Source organism: Phyllostomus discolor, chromosome 6 (genome assembly GCF_004126475.2).
Source record: "Phyllostomus discolor isolate MPI-MPIP mPhyDis1 chromosome 6, mPhyDis1.pri.v3, whole genome shotgun sequence".
Classification (NCBI taxonomy): domain Eukaryota; kingdom Metazoa; phylum Chordata; class Mammalia; order Chiroptera; family Phyllostomidae; genus Phyllostomus; species Phyllostomus discolor.
Window position 1 is genome coordinate 60,540,455 of NC_040908.2, and position 22,521 is coordinate 60,562,975.

General features: G+C 40.4%; 1 protein-coding gene across 2 annotated transcripts in view; it reads right to left on the reverse strand.

Annotated features, from left to right (window-relative positions):
• Window positions 1-4,202: 4,202 nt before the first annotated feature.
• SUCLG1 (succinate-CoA ligase GDP/ADP-forming subunit alpha) overlaps window positions 4,203-22,521 on the reverse strand; it is a 36,919-nt gene continuing 18,600 nt past the window's right edge. For both annotated transcript variants that reach the window (XM_028517048.2, XM_036028221.1), the window contains exons 6-9: window positions 14,757-14,840; window positions 11,879-12,030; window positions 5,924-6,112; window positions 4,203-4,445 (exon numbers count right to left, since the gene is read on the reverse strand). In XM_028517048.2, the coding sequence (XP_028372849.1) occupies window positions 4,419-4,445; window positions 5,924-6,112; window positions 11,879-12,030; window positions 14,757-14,840 (452 nt within the window). In that variant the 3' untranslated portion in view covers window positions 4,203-4,418. The remainder of the gene's footprint in view (window positions 4,446-5,923; window positions 6,113-11,878; window positions 12,031-14,756; window positions 14,841-22,521) is intronic.

Consider the following 22,521-nt stretch of genomic DNA (forward strand, 5'->3'; position numbering starts at 1 on the left):
TTGGGTAAGCCACTTGTGGAGCGAATCAGGTGGTACTCGTGGTCTGAAGCTGGCCACCAGAAGCATCGGTTCCGGGGCTTTGTGGAAGGGATTCCAGTACAGGTCAATGTCAGATGCTGCCTGTGACTGGCCCAGGGCTACCTCTTAGGAGCTACAAAGTGATCCCCTGTTGGGAGCTGCCTGTGCTAAGCCTAGATGTGCATGGATTGGGCCATGCTATGAATAGAGGCTGGCTGCCACTACTGGGCCTGAGGCCCAAGGCTCCCTGAGACCTACTGCTGCCTGCTGGCTGCCCATAAGGCTCAACGTCTGAAAGAACCTTGGGCTGAATGCAAGTGGGTGACTCAGAGCCTCAGAGAGTCACCAGGGTGGGTGAGTGGTATTCACCAGGTTAATACAGATTCAGATTTGGTACTAGTGATCAGCCTGAGACTAATCACAACAAAAGTCTTGGGTTCCACCAAGGCCAGCTCTCACCAGCCTGGGGCCTGTGGATCTTTGCAGTGGCGCAGGGTCTCAAGGGGTTGTCAGGGTGGAGCTAGTGTTCTTCAGGCTAATGCAGATTCAGATTTAGCAGTGTGATGGGGAGGATAGCTCAACACAGAAAAGATGGCACCTGTTGGCCATTTGAGGACAGCTTAACACAAGAACAGTGGCAGCTGTCCCTCCAGCCCTTGCCCAGAAGTCACACAACTATTTCTCCTTGTATGTGTCTGCCACCCACCCGGCCACTGGCCCTCCACAGGAGCCCAAGGTTAGTGCTTGCGAACAAGAGTTCACATGCTGATCCTTTAAGAGGGTTGGGGTTTCCAACAGCCTTCGGTTGATTCTCACAGTCAGATGTTTTGCAGACTCCTCTTCCTAGCACTGGTGTTCTGAGCTGGGGGATCTGGCTTGCAACTGAGACCTCTTGCTCCTAATGAGGGACCCCTGCAGCTGAGCTCTCTCTCTGGATTCTCAACAACCACACAGAGGTGTGGGTTTCACATCTTAGCCCTCTTTGTTGTGGCTTCTTCTTCATATCCTTTGTTTAGGACTTCCATTCAGCTGGTCTTCAGGTAGTTATCCAGGTTTATTGCTCCCTAATTCAGTTATAATCTTGTTGTAGCCATGAGAGCAGGTGAGTGCGGTGTCCACGTACGCCCGTTATGGCCAGAACCCTCTTCGTGTTTTAATTAGCATTTCCCCAAAGAATAATAATGCTGAGCACTTTTTAATGTGTTTATTAGTTTTTGGTATTTCTTCCTTTAGGACGTATCTTTTCAAGTCTTTTTTTTTTCTTTCGCTTTTTATTACTTAGTTCTAACACTTCTTTATATGTTTAGATACATTTTGAATACTTTCTCATACATTATGCCTTGCCTACTTATTTTCTTACTGGTGTCTTTTGGTAAAATTTTAATTTTGATAAAGACTAATATCCATTTTTTTTGTTTTTGTTCACTGCTAAGACATGTTTGTCTACTCCAAGTTCACGGCATTCCTATTTTCTTATAAAATCTTTATTAGCTTATACATTTAGTTCTTATATCAACTTTGAATTCTTGTTTATGAGGGAGGTAGACTGAATTTATTTCCTTATGGGTATGTAAGTAGGTCTAGCAATGTTTGTTGAAAATCCTTCTTTTGCCCATATTACTTTTATGTCTTTAATATTGATTGGCCATATTCGTACAGGTCTATTTCTAGACTGTTTTGTACCAGGTCTTTTGTAATTTCATATGAATTTTGGAATGTTTGCTAATTTCTATAGTATTATGATTGGGATTGAGTTGAAATCAATACACTATTTTGAAAAGAACTGGTTAACAATATTGGGTCTTCCATATTCCAATTTTTGTTGCAGAAATATATTGACCTTGAACCTTAAAACCTTGCTAAATGTATTAGATCTAATAGTCTTAAAAAATACATTTCTTAGCATTTTTAATGTAAAAATGTATTAAAGATGGTATGTTTTTTCCAACCCTGTTTTTTTCTTCCTTGCTATATTGCACTTGCTCTACCAGTGCTGAACAGGTGAGAGCGGATGTCCTCGCCTAGTTTTCGATCATGGGGAGATTTTTCCATGTTTCACCATTAGACATTTTTCAAGGATATTCACAGATGTCCTTCCTCACATGGGGGAAACTCCCTTCTATTCCAAGTTAGCTGAATGTTTTTCTTTTGTTCTTTTGTTCTTTAATCATGAATTTTTGTAATGAATTCTATCAATTTTTCTGAATCTGTTAAAGTGACTTTGATTTTTTCTTCATTTGGTCAAATTAAATGCTTCATTTTAAATGTTGACCTGTGTTCCTACTAATGAATACCACTTGGTCATAATCTTACCTTGTCATATGTTGCTGGATCAATTGGCTAATATTTTGCTAAGAATTTTTATGAATATGATCATGAGGGATACTTGTCAACATTTTTTAAAATCTTCTTGTGATGTCTTTGCCAGTTTTGGTATCAAATTGGCTTTAACCAGTAATTTGGGATGGGTTCTTTTTCCCTCTATTTTCTTAAAAAGTTAGTGTAAGACTGGTATTGTTTATTTCTTAAATTTATTAAAATTCACCAAAAAGAAATCAGAACTTAAAATTTACTTTATGGCATATTTTTATTATAAATTCAATTTCTTTGATATTTTGATTATAAATTCAATTTCTTCTATAGGTCTTTCAGATTTTCTGTATGACCTTGTGCCATTTTTGGGTAAATTTTAGAATTTATTGCATGCTGGAAAAGGCCCTCAGGCAAAAAGCTGCACATTCAAGAGTCACCCCTCATAGCTTCTCTCTCACAGGTAGTCCCCTCTATCACGTCTGATTTTGGTCACTTTCCAGTGCTTTCAAGTAGTTTTTTATAAATTATTTATCCAGATTTAATGATTGTTATCCATGGGAAGGTTAGTCTGTTCAAGGTAGTCCATTATTACTGGAAGCTAAATTCCTCCACTGCGTCCTCTAACAGAAATGAAAGGAATCCTTGCACTGTAAATCCACCTCCTGACATCTCTCTTCATGCCCTCAGCAGCCTGGGCCTGGTCGTGGGAACTACCGAAACACCTGCCTCCCCAGTCCCCCCAAAACCTCCTCTAGCCCCTCCCAGGGCTTACTGCCCCCAGGCGGTCGGTGCTGCTTTACCTCTGGAAAGTGAGCTCTTCCCCACTGTCTCCCTTTGCCTGGCTGCACACCCTTTTTGCATGGTGGGTGCTTGCTCAGCCCTCGGGTCCCAGCTCGGCTCCCCCACTCATGGAGGCCTTCCCAAACAGCCTTTCTTTGGGGACTTCTCCTTCATATGATTATTATTTGAAGCTCTTGTTTGTTTCTGTCAGAGAAATGGCACCATTTGAAAATATTCTGTATCCTTCAACTTCAGAATATATGAACCTGACAACGCACACCCTCTGGGTCCTGATTAGTAACAATTATCTACAGCACAGGTGACAGACACAAGGCCGTGGGGCCAAATCCAGCTCTCCACCTTATTTTATCCAGCCCGGCACCTTGTTTCTACCCAGTGGCAGCGCTGAGCTCCTTGCCCCCAGTTAAGGAGTAGTTACATTTATACAGTCCTAAAATTATACTCAGTCCTTTAAAGGCAACCGTGAGGCTGATGTGGCCCCTGGTGAAAATGAGTCCGACACCGCTGATCTACAGAATTGCTTCTTAAGAAGCTCCCTTTAAAAAAAAAAATAGGGTGGCTAACAGCTTTCCTGCTTTCTTGCAGTGAATGTCCTAAACCTCAAGCAAAGAAATGTAGGCCCTGCATGGGGAAGGGAAGAGCACTCCGCAGAACTGCAGAAAAACAGCATTATTGAAGACCCTCCATCCCCCAGACAAAAACTGAAACAGACCAGCTTCTGCATCTAATCTGGTGGTGATGATAATGATGGTGGTGGTGGTGGTGGTCCCTTATTATGTGCCAGGAACTTTCTGTATTTACTCTAACACTCAAAACTGCTCTGCAAGATGAAGACTATTACATACACATGAGAAAACTACAGCTCAAGAGAGACCTGAGGTCACTCTTTGTCTAAGATAATTATAGAAATGCCACACTAAAATTTTTAGTCTCATTCTTTCAAGATTTAGTTAGAACATCCTCTACAGAGCCCATGAACACAGACACACTCTCATACACACATACGCCTTAATTTCTCCTCCTGCCCACTTTCACCCACACTCGAACAATAAAAAGTCCCCCACACCATGTTCAAATAAATGGTAGATTTATTGGCCGTCTCTACCATCCAGTGAGATGGAAACACCCCAACACAGAACTCCCTACACCTGTGTGGCTTCCAACAGTGTGGGCAGCCCAGGGCGGGCACACAGGCCGATGACCGTGGCAGCAGAAGCACACCGCTGCCGAGCCACCTCTCCACAGGGATTCGTTCCACAGGCCTAGGGAGGGTTTTGAGTTTTCTCTCATAGCATCTTCCTCTTTTCAAACTCCTTCAGAAACAGAAGATAGGGAGAAGATAAAAGATCCAAATTACATTCATGCACAATTACAGGAGTAAAATGTACCAGGATGAGGGTCCTCGAACACAAAGCTTTTGAATCAGTCTGTGTCAGCTTGAATTCCACTGAGCTTCAAGTTTACATTTCCTAAATATGGGGGCCAAGAGGCTGAGAATTATATTTATTTTCCACTGCAGTGTTATTATTAGGAGTTGGCAAACCTGATTACTCAAACCTTGTGCTTATTCAAACCTTTAGTGCAATACATGAACCCCAATGGTCTTTTTAATAAGCAATGGAAACAGGTTTGCTTAGTTTCTCAGGGAAAAGAACTAAAGACACAATTAGTTAAGATTTGAACAAAGTGTCAAGAACCTCAGAAATATCTGTAAAGGAGGAAACAGTACTTAAAATCACATTTCTCTAGGTTGTAGCAGTTAGAATACAACAAATGTGTATATAGATGCCTGCTGCCACTTACTGGGGTAAAATGGTAATGCAGGCCTCCAGTGAGAAGCTTGAAGCACCGTTTTCCTTTTTTCCCCTCTTTTAAATAAAATCTGTCTTCACATGCTCTCTAACAAACCAGATTTCTTTCGAACACTTTGGCACACTGTCATATTCCAAAAGGCAGGATCATACAACGATTCAATAAAACAAGGAGTTCATTTTAGAATCCTTAAAACAGGGGCAAAGATTGTGCCATTCCCTTCTGGGAACACAATTTAGGCCTGTTTTCAGGGGCTTTAAAAAGTTTTGGTGTGTGTTTGCTTTTTTTGTGAAGGCTAGAATCATCATAAAAATAGAAAGTCTTAAATGATCATTCAAAGCAACAGGATGAAAATCATTACAAGAGATTACTGAAATACCAAATCTCAGGATATGTTAAACCACAATATCCTATTAAAAAGGGAGAAGAACAGCAAATGTTTAAGCAGTCCATTCTCCACCTGTAACAGTAATGGCATCCCAACCCAGCCAGGGCCAGGAACAAAGGCTGGAACGCCCACCCTCTTCTATAAATCTCCCTCCAGCTTTAATGTCTCATTGTTCACCCTCCAACCCCCAGGCCCTAGAAACAGAAACCCATGGGATCAGAGTAGCTGTATCCCAAAGGCCCTCCATGGGGGAGTAGAGTGGGGGGAACCCATGAGGACATTTTCTGCCCCACTCCTAAAATGGAATTCATGGTATTTATGGACTCTGAGATGCTTTCTTATATTTCTTACATCTTGCCACTTACAAAGGAGCAAAACCCAATTGTTAAAAAAAAAGTTTTTAAATCAGAACCTTATTCCTGGTCATGCCCAATTAGGACAGTAGGACATAGACAGAGTCGCTGGGAACTGTTAAGCGGCACACCAGAAGGATGGACAGATCAGATCCAGAAGAAAAAGCCTCCGTTTCCAGGTGCCCGGTGCAGCCCCAGCTACAAGGCCCACAAAATCAGAGCAGTGCTGACAGCTTACCTTATAGATGGTGGTTCCCAGCTGTGCAGGAGACATGCTGACCACCACTCCTGCGCTTTGAAGGGCCGAGATCTTCTCCTTAGCTCCCCCTTTTCCTCCAGCAATGATTGCCCCCGCATGGCCCATTCTCCTGCCGGGAGGAGCCGTCAGACCGGCAATGAAGGACACCACAGGCTTGGCTTTGGGACCCTGAAAAGTGGTATTTTACACACTCTATGAAGGAGTTGATCACAACCGAACACCAATTTCATGACTCTTTCAGTAAACAGCTTGAGACAGGGTCCCTCACCCATCCTCACTAAGAAAACCAACACAAAGGCTAAACTGTGCGTGAAACCACTGTACTCCCCGCTTCGTGACAACTCCACTTGTTGTCCAGACTCAGGAAAACAACCGTAAGCAACTTTTTTGTCTGTTTAGATATTATACTTCAACTCCAATGATACAAACTGCTGTATAAATACATACAAGAAAGCACATGTGAAAATATATGTTATATGATTTGTGATAATAATGAATTAAAATACACAGGTTGTTTCATTTTAACCTGATTTTAAGTCTTAATTCAGTACTAGTTCATCCTTAATAAGGCTGCTAAAATAAAAAAAAGGCGAGGCAGGAAGGTACACGGGGAAGAACTAGGAGTCACCACACTCCGCCTCCAGCAGACAAAAGCTGCGTGAAGGTGGACGAGACACATCACTGGTGGCTCCAGACCTCTGCTTCCTCCCTATGAAATGAAACCGCTGAACCAGACTCACAGCCGAGGGCCCTTTCCCCTCTGAAACTCCATGATGTCTAAGAAGGAAAATCAGGACTAATTTTATTCAACAAAAATGCATTCTAATGTGCCACCTCTATGTGCATAAACATCACTACATTACATTCTGAGGTAAAAATAAAATCACACAGCTTTTTGTCTTGTCTTTTTTTTTTTTTTTAATTAACTGGAGTACACGGCCGTGAGTGATGACAGAAAATACAAGAGTTCCTGTGCTCGAGGCTTAGACTGTACTTGAAGAAATAACATAAACTACGTATGTACACACACCAATCAGTTACGAGATGCCTCACAGCAGTATGCCTAACATGTGGTTAGGTTCCACAGTGAACCAAAACACCAGGATCACAATGGGAGTCCAGAGACGACAAGGGATCGGGTGAAACGGAGAGGTGGGTGGAGGGCGGAACGTGAGTGAGCAACAGCAGAATCTAAGTGCCTGCATTCGGGCACTAACACCTTCCCCTGGGCAGCAGTTCTCAAGTCGCTGGGTATTGGGACCCCTTACACCTATAAAAATCACTGAGGATCCCAAAGAACTCTCTACGTAGATTACATCTAGTATTTACTGTATCCAAAATTAAAACTAAAAATTTTTATAAATACTTATTAATCATTTAAAAATAACTTTAAAACTTTTTAAAAAAACAGTAAGAGTGGCATTACTTTATACATTTCCAACTCCTGGACATCTAATAAAATGCAAACAGATTTTAATATCTGCTTTTGCACTCTATTACAGTATGTTTCAAGTGCAAGAGGAAAATCCAGCCTCACACACATATGTAGTTGGAAAAGAGAGAAGTATTTTAATAGTCTGGCAGATAATTGTGGATATTCTTTGATACGACATGAACTTCTCCAAGCAGTAATTTCTTAAAGGTTAGATGCAGTGCTGGAATCTGAAACCACAGCAATGAACTTTTTGTCCTTTGTTACCTCAAACTCTATGGGTCTGTCTTGCACTTTGAACGGATCTTTAGCCTACAATGATTTTGTAACATGCTTTGTCCAGATGGGAAATACAGGTCGCTGAGTAATCTAGATTTTCCCAATGCTGACATATTTCGTCATTCAGGATCAACAAATCACACTCATCAGCATCACCACTGATCTCATTAGAAAAGTCTTTAGTAGCGGGAAACTGTCAAGTTCACAGTGAGAGACATAAGTTCCACAAAATAGTAATATTCACTTGACAGCTCAAACTGTATCACTGGCAACAAATAAGAGTTGTTTTCCTTGACATGGCAGGCTGCTTTGTTCGTTTTTGAGAAAACATCTGCCGAATACCTAAGTATTAATCACCAGTTTGTCTGCCCACTGTTCTTTTGGGTAACATGGGTGGTTCCACAAAAAAAGCAGCTAGTTCAGCTCAACTGGGAAAGCACTTTACTTTCCGTTTCATCACAAACTGACTCAAGGGTTCAGATTTAATTAAATTAATGATTTTTACTGCCTCATCTGGGCATTCTTAAATAAAACTGGCTTTTTGTCTTGTCTTTTTTTTTTTTTTTAATTAACTGGAGTACACGGCCGTGAGTGATGACTGGCGCAGGTTGCCTCCACTGCCCCGATTCATGCTAAGGGGCCAGCACACCAGGCTCTGAGTGCTCTGACACTCACTGTTCACTGCAGCCTCGCCTCCCACCATTCTGCCGGGCTCTCCACCTTCCCATAACTCCAGACTGCTCTGCCTTTGCTGAGGGCCTTTCCCATCCTCCTTGGATTTTGCCAGGGCAAATTTCCATTTAAGATTTAAGACCTCTCAAGACTCCTCTTCCTCCATAAGGTCCCTTTCTGACTCTGCCTCCCACACTCTCCACAAATGTCCTTACAATCAGTCATCTTCTGTCCAGTGGCCCTGCTGTGCCTTTCACACACTTCTACCATTACACTAGGTACAGTAGCTGGAACTTATTTCCCATGTGGCCCCCTCCTAGCTATGAATTCCCTGAACACAGGGACTATGTCCTCACTTAAAAAGAAAAAATGCCACAAGACATTTATCCAATCACAGTGTTCTGCAGAGGCTATAACCATCTCATACGTGAGTGGCACTAGTTCCACTTACTCTCTGTGTACCTATACTCAGACAGTGGGGATACTACACTAGAAAGGGACAAGATTATGATGAGTTGAAAACACCAAACAAGTTTACACTCCATTCCATTAACAAAGAAGAGTCACTTGAGATTTTTAAGCAGAGAAAAATACAATTAAAAGACTTCTGAAGGAAATGTAGTGTGAAAATAGGATGCAGAAATGATGACAAGAGGAAAGCACCAAAACAGAACGACCAATTAGGAAGCTGTCAGTACAGTCTGAGCAGACGCAGAGGACTACCGACTCTTGTCCTTACTCCCTGAACTCTGACGCCCGAGCCCTCGTGCTGTGACAGGGAAGTCAGGCTGACCTGGGTACGAATTCCACCACCAGTTCACTGCTGTACACCAGCCACAGGCAAGTCATTAGCCTCTCTGGCTCAGTTTCCTCACCCATAAGAGGACAAAGGGTCAACATAGAGGTTAAGTAACATTACTTCTGCAAATAACTAACGTCATCATAACAATGACAAAAACAGCAGTTGTAGCAGCAGATAACATCACTGGGGCCACTCTGCCAGGCACTGCTGAGTACTGTACATGTCAGCTCAGCTGTCCACCTACAGTCTTGTACCTGGCAGGTCCTCAATAAAAATTCACCCTGTAAGAACTAACCAGGGATATAGAGAAACATCTGCCAAATGAAACAAAATGTGTAAGTTTAGTTTTCCCCATTAAATACTAAGCTATTCAAGGGATTCAGAGTTGAGCCTAAATACGTTTTAAAATTAACTTTTACAAAGTGTAGTGTCATATTAACCTAAATCTTTTTTTCTAAAAAGAAGTCAATTTTTACCTAAATTTCAAACTTTACACTTTTCTGAATTCAAGAGACTCTACTAACATCTTACTCTACTCTCCTAACAACCTATTTATTCTTTGGCTTACACTTATTGGAGCCTACTGCACCAAGGACTGAGCTGGGCGCCAAGGGCACCAGTTCCCTGCAGTCCGTACCGTCCAGAGTGACAATCAGATATCATGCACATCTCGCTGAAGGTGTAAACCAAGGCAAGTGTGAAGAACAACTGGCACGTCAGACAGGACAGGGTTCCAAAAACAAGTTAGAGTGGTGTGTGAGGGACTGGATACCACGCTCAGTCTGACCTTTATCCCACACCTAACAAGAAACTGTGATGGTTTAAAACCAGGAGGAGGGAGGCTCCAACATCTGTGTTTCAGGAGGGCGGATAATTTGGGTGACCATAAGCAGGATGGCCTGGGTGGTGGAAGGGAAAGGAGGAGAGACATCAGGAATAAGTTATCAATGTGGTCCAGGTCAGATAAGATGAGGGACTGAACCAGATCAGAAGGACTAATTATAGATGATGCTCTGAATCTCAACATACTACCGAGATCTCAGAGACAGATGTCAGTAACTGAGTGGAAACGAGAGATGAGAGATAGAAAATGGTTCTGAGGTTTCTGTCTTGAAAACTACATGAAGGATGATGTTGTTGGTGTGCAATAACCACTCACACTTAAGGAACAGGCATAGAAGGTAATCCAGGAAACAGAAAGAAGAGAAGAACTCGGAGGAAAACCAAGAGGATGGTGAGGATGAAGAACAAATTGAGGCCACTAGTGACCTCTGCACAAACATTAGGAGAGTAAAATTCAGCAGCAGCAGCAAGCAGCTCAATGAGGGCACTTACTACGTGCCTGGTGCGTTAGGGTTAGGGTTAGGGTTAGGGTTAGTAAAATTCAGCAGCAGCAGCAAGCAGCTCAATGAGGGCACTTACTACGTGCCTGGTGCGACTCTGTATATGCTGCTACGACATTTAAACTCCACAGTCTGTACAACAATACTAGGGGTAGGCACTACTGTAACCCTATTTTGCCAAAGAGAAAACTAGGCACAGTGAAGTTAAGTAACATGCCCAAGGTCACAGATTCTAAGTAGCAGACAGACGCCAGAGTGCTCAGGATCAGGTAGTGAGTAAAAAGTAAGGAAACGGATCCACAAAGTGAGGGGGAAATTGAGTTACATCTTATACAGAGATCAGAGTTAAAAATCACCACAGAAAGAAATCAAGTATACTCCAAATAGCCCTTGAATATTCCTTAAATCACAAATAAATATGCATTGTTTTGTGTATACTACCCCATAGGTGATACTATTTGGTCTTTTAACTCGCCAGTATTCATTATTTTTCTGTGGCATTTAATCCATTCACTCCTCAATTTCTTCACAAACAGAGAAAATGATCTCCTCCAGCTTGCCTGGCCTCTTGAAGGTGCTTCCTCATTCCTCAGTGTCAGGGAATTCTGGCAACCACTTGCTAGTTTTCCCCCAGGCCTTTGCAGCATGGCCAGAACACACATTCGCTGAGTGGGGGCTGGCCAGCACCAAGCTGCTTCAGTCTCCCCTGCACCCTCTCTCTTCTTCACCCCAGAAATAGAGCTTAATCCACTTAGGCTAAATAAAATTATGATACAATTCCACATGATTTTTTACATTTAATTCTAAGGAAGAGGCAACTAGGAAAGCCTTGACAGGACACAGATAATAAAGCTTTTCCACTTGACCTCTGAAGGAAGGGAAGTACTACCCTGCAAAGACTAAAGCTAGAGGGAGGTGAGATCCTGGAAAAGGGTATAAAAGACAGGATCTTTGACAGGTCCACCTATAAAAAGAGAAAGAACACACATTCCCTAAGATCAAGAGAAAGGAAAAAGCACTGGCAGGCACGTCAAGTGAGGGCTTCTAGGCCCACAATCTATGAGGCCCAGTCAGCAGAAGGCCGCCTCCCTGCCACGGAAGTGGGAAGTGGTGCCTGGGGAGGAGGGCCAGGACCAGGGAGTAGGCATTGTGGGAAAGGAGACTCAACCCAGAAAGAGTGGCCAGTACTAAAGGCCCAGCTCAAAAAGGTTTGATTTTTTCATGTTAAGTATTCTTACTGCAATAAATAAAGTTATAACTAAAATGATTTTAAAAAGGAAAGGTATGATTTTGTCTTTCACGTCTTCTTGAAAAAGTAATCGTTAAGAACATGAAAATAACTTCCAAAACAAGCCAGTGGTATTATTCAAGGGCAAAGAGGAGTATATTCCCAAAGACAAACTTACTGAATTACGTTGCTTCAAAAATGCTGCAGCATTTTCTTCTGCATTACCACCAATTTCACCAATCAAGATGATGCCTTCTGTAGCTGGATCATTCAGAAAGACCTCTAGGCAGTCAATAAAATCCGTCCCATTAAAAGGATCACCTCCAATGCCTAAAAAAGTCAAAGAATATCAACAGCATGAAAATTAGGCCAAGAAAGTTGTTTCAACTGGTTTCTTATTTCACCTACTGTTCTCACCAATACTTTTAATTGTATCATTACTCTTGCACTAAACATATTTTTAAATCACACAAAATGGTACATTTATGTTTGTAATATTACATGAATCCTAAATGATGGTTGGATTCTCATACCTCACAAAGAAAAACCTCTTTTTGTTTTAGTTCCTTTATCAAACCTCTTCCCTCCCACAAAATTATTCCTAGATGACTGTTTAAAAATGAACATTTTAAGCCCTGGCCATAGTGGCTCAGCTGAATGCGCACCAACTGGAGTATGATGCAAAGGATCACTGGTTTGATTCCCAGTCAGGGCACATGCGTGGGTTGTGGGCCAGGTCCCCAGCAGGGGGCATATGTGAGGCAACCACATATTAATGTTTCTCTCCCTTTCTTTTTCCCTCCCTTCCCCTCTCTCTAAAAATAAATAAATAATATCTGTGAAAAAATTAGCATTTTAAGAAAATGTATGTTTGTGTTGCAAGCAAAAATGTCTTCTCTGATTAAATATTTAACAAATTTCTTTGCACAAAGTAACTATCAAATGAGGCACATTTCAGAGAAACAGCTCATGTTGGGAACCGCCCTGCCTGGTATCAGAAGCTGTAACTCCCGCCAAGGCTAAGGCTGAGGTAATGAACTTGGACCATAAGCCAGCAAAGAGACAAAAGCTTATCTCCCTGGCAGGAGCACCACTTCCACTCCTTTTACTTCATCCATAACTGGCCCTCAATACTTGGTGGGTTAGCCAATGACGGGTAAGATTCCTCAAGGGGAAAACGACCTAAGACAGGCACGATCACATGGGAGGCCCCCAAGGAAGGACTTTGGGGGCTATAGTAAAAGGGGGTGATGGACCCTTGCCCCTCAGCTTTGACAAAGCCTGAGTCCTCATTGTCTGTGAGAAAATCTCCGTATCTCTTGGTTGCCTTAGTCCCCTTGCTCCACCTAAGCCTGAAACAATGACAGGGTAGTGGTGCCCTGTGCTGGAAAGGGCGGGTTCCCTGGGTGATCAGGCCTAAGTAAGAATATGTAAAATCCTGTGAAACCTGGTTTGTTTAGAATGCTCTCAATTAACTGATAAGGGTCCAAGGAAGAAGTAAGTTTGTTCCTTAAAGTTTTTTATAGCCCTTTGACCCCAACTCAAAATATGCCCTCAGACTTCCTTGTTATCTATTGTTTGATCCTTACTTCCTGGCAGTGAGTAATGAGCTTTAACTGAATTCTTATGCAAATGAACCCAATAAAAAGCCTGCTAGTGCCTCCTCAGGGGGAACGAGGCACTCTCCCTTAGGAGCGCTCTCCCCTAGGGAGGGTGGCCATGGCGCTCTCCATTAGAGAGAGTGGCCATTTTGTTCCTATTTCCCCACAGGACCTGGTTGTCTCTGTGTATGTTTTTTCTCATGTTTCGACAAGCCATCCGCAGTGTTCCGTGGTCACTGCTGGTCGGTGGCCGCAATAAGCTCACAGGTTTTAAGACAGAAGTCCCAATGAGGGAGGGTGGGGGCTGCCCCCAGCCCCTCCACCCCTTAGATCCCGAGCAGGTGATGGCAGAGACTACACACAGGGGCTCTGCTCCAAGTGCGTGACATTTAAGAGCAAGCACTTGGATTGAATTAAAGTAAATGTTCCCAGCAGACTGGATGCCACTTTTTATTAAAGTTATAAACTTACCGGAGGCAGGACTGATTTAATACACCTCTGCAGAATGAAGCTCGGGAAAGAAAGCAGCTTGTGCTGAGTGACAACCATATGTCAGTGCTGTGTCGTAGCCTGTGTTAGACCTGCCATCTCCTAATTCTTCCAGCCTCTCTGTGACCCAGGCATTATTAGTCTCGAGTTATAAATTAAAAACAGAAGCTGGAGAACATGAAACTGGCAACTCCTTTCAAAATCTTTCTTACACTCCACAAAGTTAGAGTCTCAGATCATGCTTTACACACAGAAAAGTCTGATTTTATGGATTTGAGCCTTAATAAAAATAGTCCATGCCATGTTTTATAATTTTTTGTTATAACAAGCTATATTTGAAGGCCTTTTAAAAGATATTCTAAAAATCTGAAGAAATATTTATGTTCATAAATGAGACATCTGCCTGACTTTTGGCAACAAATACCAAAATTATTTTAAAAGGCAAAAACCATTTTACTTTTAAAAGTAGGAGGCAGTATGATACAGCAAAAAGAGCAATTCTGGGAGCTCAACCTAGATTTTTGCACTAACTTTTCAGTTCACAGATACCTCAGAGGGTTACCTTAAGGTTCAGAATGAACCTTCATTCATAATGAATGGCAAAGAATTTAATAACTGTGAAGCATTGAATTATATAGCTCGTAATGACAGCAAATGATAATCACAGAAACAGAAGTCCTAATATGAAGGATACTTGTTCACAACAAGCAAAACAAGTTATGTTTTCAGGCACCAAGGCGCCCCAAAGCCACGTGTCTAAGGGTGTTTATTCTTTAACATGGAATCTTGGATTATGAACCTTGAAAAATACAAGAGAGCTTCACACTCAAATTAAAATCGAAATCATAACATCTTTTTAATAAAATGGTATCAAAACCTCTTGCAAATAATCAAAACAACTATTACTGCACTCATGCAATGAAAATACTGCATTCCAATAAGATTACTTTAGCAAAATGCTCTCACCAATACACAGAGACTGCCCCAATCCAACTTGTGTTGTTTGGTGAACCGCTTCATAAGTCAGGGTACCAGACCTGGACACAATGCCTTAAAGAAAGAGAAGTCAGAAATATTAAATTGTGTTTATATGATAAGACTATCACAGGATAAACTAAATTACAAATACAAATACACATAAATCCATTCCAGGATTTGTCATCAAATCAACAATATCGTCGAATGATGAAATAAGAAAAAAAGGTTCACCCACATTTTGCAATGTATAATGCGCTCCCGAATATAACACACACCCATGTTTTCATGCACATTATACACGGAATACACCCATTATTGTGCCCACGGTATGTAATCATCATGCCCATGTATAATGCCCATCCTTATTTCTCTCTCAAAAATTTGGGAAAGAAAAGTGTACATTATACACAGAAAAATATGGTAAATTAAAGAAGGGAACTTTTAAAAGTTACATATAAATGAAAGTACATTATTAGTTAGGGTTATTTTATGACCTATAAAAGCAGTGTAAGAAAGACCTAAATCACCTCTACTAAAAATCTGTAGAAAAGGGATAATAATATCCACATGAACTTGGTAGGTACAATCCTGCTTAGGGAGGCAGAACATACAGATTAGACTTATACATACCCAAACCATTAAACCACCAAAACCTTCAGCCTGTAAAACCATTATTAGTCGCATTTAATGAAGCTATCTATCTTTCCCACAACTATTTTTCTAATAATTTTTAAACAGTATATATAGCCCTGGCTGGCACAGCTCAGTGGATTGAGCTCAGGCTGCGAACCAGGCATCGCAGGTTTGATTCCCAGTCAGGGCACATGCCTGGGTTGCAGGCCACGGCCCCCAGCAACCGCACATTGATGTTTTTCTCCCTCTCTCTCTCTTTCCCTTCCCTCTCTAAAAAAAAATTAATTAATTAAATTAAAAAAAAAAACAGTATATATAGGCTTTAAAGAAAACTGAGAAATAAGGTCACAAGTCCTTTGGGTTCAAGTCTACCACCTAATTTCCTCTATACAATGGGCCTACATGAAAGGACATAATTTCACACCTGGACAAGGTGTGTTTGTGTAGGGGTGGGGCGGGCAGCAGCAGCTAGACATCTTCTTTTGTGGTTCAGTACACTTGGCTGAGCTATAGGAAAGGTAATTTATTTCATGCCACAATCTACATATAATGAGTGGATTCCTAGTTTTAATATGTTAGGATGTATAAATGAATAACTTCAGTTGTTATATTACATAACAATACACTTTTAAGAGATTTTATTTATTTTTAGAGATACGGGAAGGGAGGGAGAAAGAGAGGGAGGGAAACAGTGATGTGTGAGAGAAACATCAGCTGCCTTTCACCTGCTCCTAAGTGCGGACCTGGTCTGCAACCCAGATATGTGCCCTGACCAGGAATCGAACAGGTGACCTTTCAGTTCACAGCAGGTGTTCAATCCCTTGAGCTACAACAGCAAAGGTGTTCTATAACAATACTTAAAAAAGTAAAACAACAAACTTTATATGAACTAAATCAGTGCATGAATTCTGAGGTGGTAAATAATTCCAGTGTGTCCATGGTTTGCTCTCATTAAACTTCTGCCGTGGTGTACTTTTTAAGAACTTAGAAAATTCTTTTCTAACAATAATGATACCCTATCAGGGCAAGTACAATAGAATGCTTGTCAGACTAAGACAAAAACCATAACCATAAGCTACCTTAATTTTGCTATAGCATATTTACATTATTCAAGTTTTATGTTACTGTTGATGTATACTCATAGGCTGTGCATAAATACCCATCTTCTCACAATAAATCTGGGTGCACATAACTTCAGATTCTCAGCACCAATCAGTCAAATCAAAAGACGTGAGTATACATCTTCGTCAGTGCTCAATGGCACCTTACAGACCACTGTCAGGCTGCTTTTCTGCATCGGTTCCACCACACAGCAAGAGCTATGTCATTCCCTGACAGCTGCTCATTTCATATGGAACTCTGTACCAGCTCCCCAGCCCAGCATCACCCCAACCTTCCTCTCCAGATTTCTTTCCCATTTTCCCTTACCCAAATGAAACTGATTTATTCCTCAATTATTCACATTTGTTCTCTGAAGTCATTCCTATTCTCCTATTATCTGGTTCAGTAAGAGGTTACCCATGGTGCTCGAGATTCTGTGGTTGACTGGCTTTCTTCCTAGAATGTGACCTTCAGGGTATCAGTAAGCTAAATTACAAATACAAATGCATATAAAATCCATTCCAGCCCTGGCTGGTGTGGCTCAGTGGCTTGAGCCCCAGCCTGAGAACCAAAGGTCCTTGGTTTGATTCCCAGTCAGGGCACCTGCCTGTGTTGCGGGGCAGCCCATCAATGTTTCTCTCGCACACTGATATTGATGGTTCCCTCCCTCTCTTCCTCACTTCCCCTCTCTCTAAAAATAAATAAATCTTTAAAAAATAAAAGATGATCTTAATAGATTATTCCCAGAACTTTATATCCCAAAACAAGTCTCAGTAAATTTAACAAGACAGAAAATAAAATAAAATAAAATATCCATTCCATGATTTGTCATCCACTATTTTTCCCACCCCTGTGTTCTCTGGGTCAAGCATAGTTCAAGCACAGGAGCTCAATAAATATTTACTGAATGGGTCAAAACTAAAACCCCTTCAATGGAGTCTCACCTTCCCCTTCGGCAAAACCTAAATCCAACAGTTTTAAGACTATTCACTAACTGGATCCTAATTCATAATAAATGAGAACCACTACCACCATTCCTCCTCTATCTCTTACCACTTTATCCCCATTCTCAGAGCTTTCTGACCACCTAGATGCTCTCTCCATACCACAGTCCCTGCTCTGTGGAACCTTCTGTGAATGCGGTTAGGGAGGTAATGCCTACGGACCTATCAACTGGTGCCTTTAGCTTTTAAACAAAGTAACCAGTAACTCAGCCATACGTACTTGTGTGCAATTATCTAGCCTCCTTTCCACTCTGCTCCTCCCAGATTCTGGCAATACAATGACGTTCTAGTTGTCCACTCAACATCCTAGATCAGCAATTTTCAACTGCTGAGCAGCAAAAGGCACACTGGTGTGCTGTCAGAATTTTTAAAACATGCAATATTTGACTATTTCGTCAGGAGTACTGACCTCTCTTCCCTTAGATTATTAAATAAAAAATGACAACAGCCAACATACTGATAGCCATCTGGTGTGAATGAATCAAAATTATACCTATTTTTTTTGTCAGATTGGCAAAAATACATATATTCAACATGCCACATAATTTCAGTAATTGGTTTAGGAGAGGTTAAAATTCATTGCCTTAGACTATTGGGAAGAACAACTATTTTATTCTACTCTTTTGAGGGATCATTATAACAATCGGTGAAATACAACACCAGGATGTTGTTATTCTTTTAAGGGGCTTTCATAAAAATGATATGTAAATTATATAAATGCAAACCATACATACACTGAAGATGATGAAAATGATGATTTTAAGGTAGATTACTCTGCCATCCTTAAAGCGTACATAGTAAAAGAGACTAATACTCTTTCATAAGAATAATCCTGCTTCTGAAAAGTAGAGGTGCTTTCCTGTCTTCTTCCTGCTAAGTGAAACTAAAAAGCTCAGGGAACACACAGCATGGGCCAAAAGTAGGTTTACAGGTTTACAAGGATGAAACAGAGTTTATCCTTGTATTATTTATTAATTATTGCATTATTTTCCACACAAACAACTGTAAACCTACTTCTGCCCCATCCTGTATATTAACAAATGTAAGAAATCCCTGAAATATGGAGAGGAGGCAGAGTGGGTAGGTACCTTCAGACTCATGAAACGATACAGTAGTGAGTTCCCTGGGTTTTCTTGTCTCATGTATCCCAAACATGAAGCTAAAAAAAGCCAGCACCCCAGAAACATATGTTTTAAAAAAAAAAAGCGTCCCCCAAAAGCCTGCTCTCTCTGAGGAACCAAGAGTACAGCCTAGTAAAACAGGAAAACTTTTAGACAATAACCACTCCACATCAGTTGAAGACGAGAAAAAATGTGCCTCCACCCCCACTCACAGGAGCAAAGGCCAAAAGGGAATGCTAGACGTTCACTTTTACCAGGCTGTAATGGAGCACCCAACATGCCTGCCAAGAAGGTGAAAGGGAAGGCCCCACAGGCAGTCGGGACTTCATCTATGGAAGCTGGTAATGAGCCCTGCTCCACTGCCACAAGTCCAGTGGAAACCATGTGAGAAGCCTGTACATCCATCCTCCTCTGGAGAAAGGAGGTACTTCTCCATCTCCTTGGCAGAGTGGTATCGGAGGAGGCCCAGAGGAAAGCCAGGACTTGCACCATCGCCCAGCAATAATAAGGCCACCCCCAATGAAGTGTCAGTGGAGACCTACTGAGGAGAACTATCATCCTTGATAAGGAGGAGCCCACCCACTCCAGTATCAACAGAGGCAACTGAAGAACTTGGACTTGTACCTCCCCCCACACTCCCTGCTGAAGCACTGTCAATAAAGTCAGCTAAAACAAAAGGTTTAAACAAGACCCAGAGTCTCATAACGTAATCCCAAAATATCCAGGATTCAACAGAAAATCATTTGGCACATCAAGAACCAAGAAGATAGCAAACTGATAGACAATCAACAGATGCTAATACCAAGATGAAGGAGACTTTACAATTATCTGACAAAGATTTTAAAGAAGCAATGATAAAAATATTTTAAGCATTATGAGCATGCTTGAAACAAATGAGAGAAAAGTTTTATCAAGGAAATACAAAGTCTGAGAAAAAAACGCTATAAAAAGAAAACAAACAGAAATTTTAGAACTGAAGGATAAAATAACCAAAGTTAAAATCTCAGTGGATGATCTCAACAGCATAACGGAGAGAAAAGAGGAAAGAATCAGCAAAATGAGAAACAGAACAATGTAAATTACCCAATCTGAATGGCAGAAAAAAAAGACTGGGGGGCGGGAATGAATAGAGCCTCAGGGACATATGAAACTATAACAAAAGATCTAATGTTATAAGAGTCCTGGAAGTAAAGGAAAAAAGAACATAGGGCTGAAAAAGTACCTAAAGAAATGTCTAAAAAATTCAAAGTCTGGCATGAGACTTACTACATATTCAAGAAGGTGAGCAAACCCCAATCAGGATAAACCCAATGAAATTCACACCCAACTCATCATAAATAAGCTTCAGAAAACCAAAACCAAACAAACAAAAATCTTGAGAGCAGCAACACCATACCTACATGGAAAAACAATTCCAATGACATCAGTGTCTTATCAGAAGCCATTCAGGCAAGAAGTGAGACACGATTTAAGTACTAAAAGAAAAAAAAAAAAAAACAACTAAATCCTACACCCAGTGAAACTATTTTTTAGGAATGAAGGCGAAATAAATATATTCTCAGATGAGGGAAAAGTAGAGAATTTGTGGCCAACAGATTTATCATGAAAGAACTGCTAATGCAAGTTCTCTAAACAGAAAGGAAATGACAAAAACAGAAGCCTGGAATGAAGACCAGGAAGGAAGAACACAGTAATCTGAACTGTGCATAAATAAAATAGACTTTATTCTTGAGTTTTCTAGAAACTCAAGAGGAAGAAATAAAACAGTCCCTATTTGCAGATATCATGATTGTCTACATAGAAAATGCAAATGAATCTACCAAGAAACTCCTATAGAATTCAGCAACAAAAATGAATTGTTTCTACAAATCAGCAACGAATACATACATAGACACCAAATTAAAATATGATGAAATTTACAACTGCTTTTAAAAGAAAAGCAATATTAAGGTGTAGCTCTAATAAAACAGGTACAGTACTTGTATTCTAAAAACTACATAATGTTGATGAAAGAAATCAAAGGCAAGCTAAATAAATTGGAGAAAAAATACTGTGCCCATGGACTCAAAGATACAACAGTAAAGATGTCTATTCTACCCAAACTGTCACGTAGATTTAACACAATTCCTATCAAAATCCCAACAAGAGCTTTTATAGATATAGACAAGATCATTCTAAAAGTGACATGGAAAAGTAAAGAAACTAGAACAGCTAAAATAATTTGAAAAAAATTAAGTGGAAAGTATCAGTCTATCCAATTCCAAGACATTATTATATCTATGGTAACCAAGACTGGTGGTACTGATATCTGATGGGCACATGAGTCACTGAACAGAAGACAGAACCTGGAAATAGACTGACACAAATACATCAACCAATTCTTGACATAAATGCAAAAGCAATTCAATGGAAGAAATAATTTTTTTTCAACAAATGATGCTGGAGCAAGAGAAACTGATTTAAGTCTCACATCTCACAGAAAAATTAAGTGAATCATGAATTTAAAAGTAAAAGTATAAAACTTTCAGGAAAAATACAAGGATCTTGCTACACAAAGAGTTCTTAAGACTTGACATCAAAACCACACTTCACAAAAGAGAAAAATTAATAAATTAGACTTCATCAAAATTAACAACGTATGCTTTCTGAAAGATGATGGAATGATAAAAATATAAGCAACAGGGTGGGAGAAAGTATTTGCAAACCACATGTCCAAAATGTATTAGTATCTAGAACAAAGAACTCTCAAAACTTAATAGTAAAAAAGCAAATGATCCAATTAGAACATGGACCAAAAAAAAACAAACAAACAAACCCATGACACAATAAGCACATGAAGTGTAAATTAAAACCACAATTGGATCTCACTGAACTTATCAGATGGCTAATATAAAAACTAAAAAGTAGTAACACCACAAATTGTTTTGTTTCTTAAAAACAAACATGTAACTATCACACTATCATACAAACCAGTAATTACATTCCTGAGCATCCCAAAGAAATGAAAACTTATGTACATACAAAAACCAGTATACAAATGTTTATATGTTTACAGAAGCTTTATTTATAAAACTTGAAACCCAGATATCTTTCAAAAGGCAAATGGTTAAACAAATTATGGTAAATTATACAATGAATAAAAAGGAATGAACTACTGATACATTCAACAACCTGGATGAGTATCCAGAGAATTATATTGAGTGTAAACAGCCAATCCCAAAAAACTACATAGCATATGATTCCTGAAATGTCAAAATTACATAAATGGCAAATAGATTTTAGTTGCCAAAAATCAAGAAAGGGGTGGGAGCAGGAAGGGGGTAGGTGCAGCTATACAAAGGGATCTGAGGGATCCCTGCGGTGATGAAAACATCCTTTATCTTGAGTGTATCAATGTCAATATCCAGGTTGTGACCTTCTATTACAGTTTTTGCAAGATGTTACCATTGCAGGAAGCTGCAGAAAGGGTTCACTGAATTCTACCTGTATTATTTCTTACAACTATATGTGAATTTATAAGTATCTAAATATAAAAAGTATAATTAAAATAAAATTTTAAAAAAGGATGGAGGGGTCTAGTGTGTCACGTGGTTGACAGTAAAAATAATGTCTATCATAACAGAAACAAAAAAAGGGTACAGTGAACTATCAAGTTGGAATCCAATCACTTCAATGATATTCAATTAGCTGACATATAGGGAACTGGTCCACTTGGCAGTGGTGATGTAGCTCAGTCCTGGTTCAGAGAATGGACAGGTGCAAGGCAACACACTGGAGCCATGCCCACAGATGGGCTTTCCCATGGGGAACCAGGCCTGCATTGTACCTGGGCTGCTTTGAGGCTTGCTTTTTGCTAAAACTCCCTCACCCTGAATTGAGGCAGCAAATGTTTAC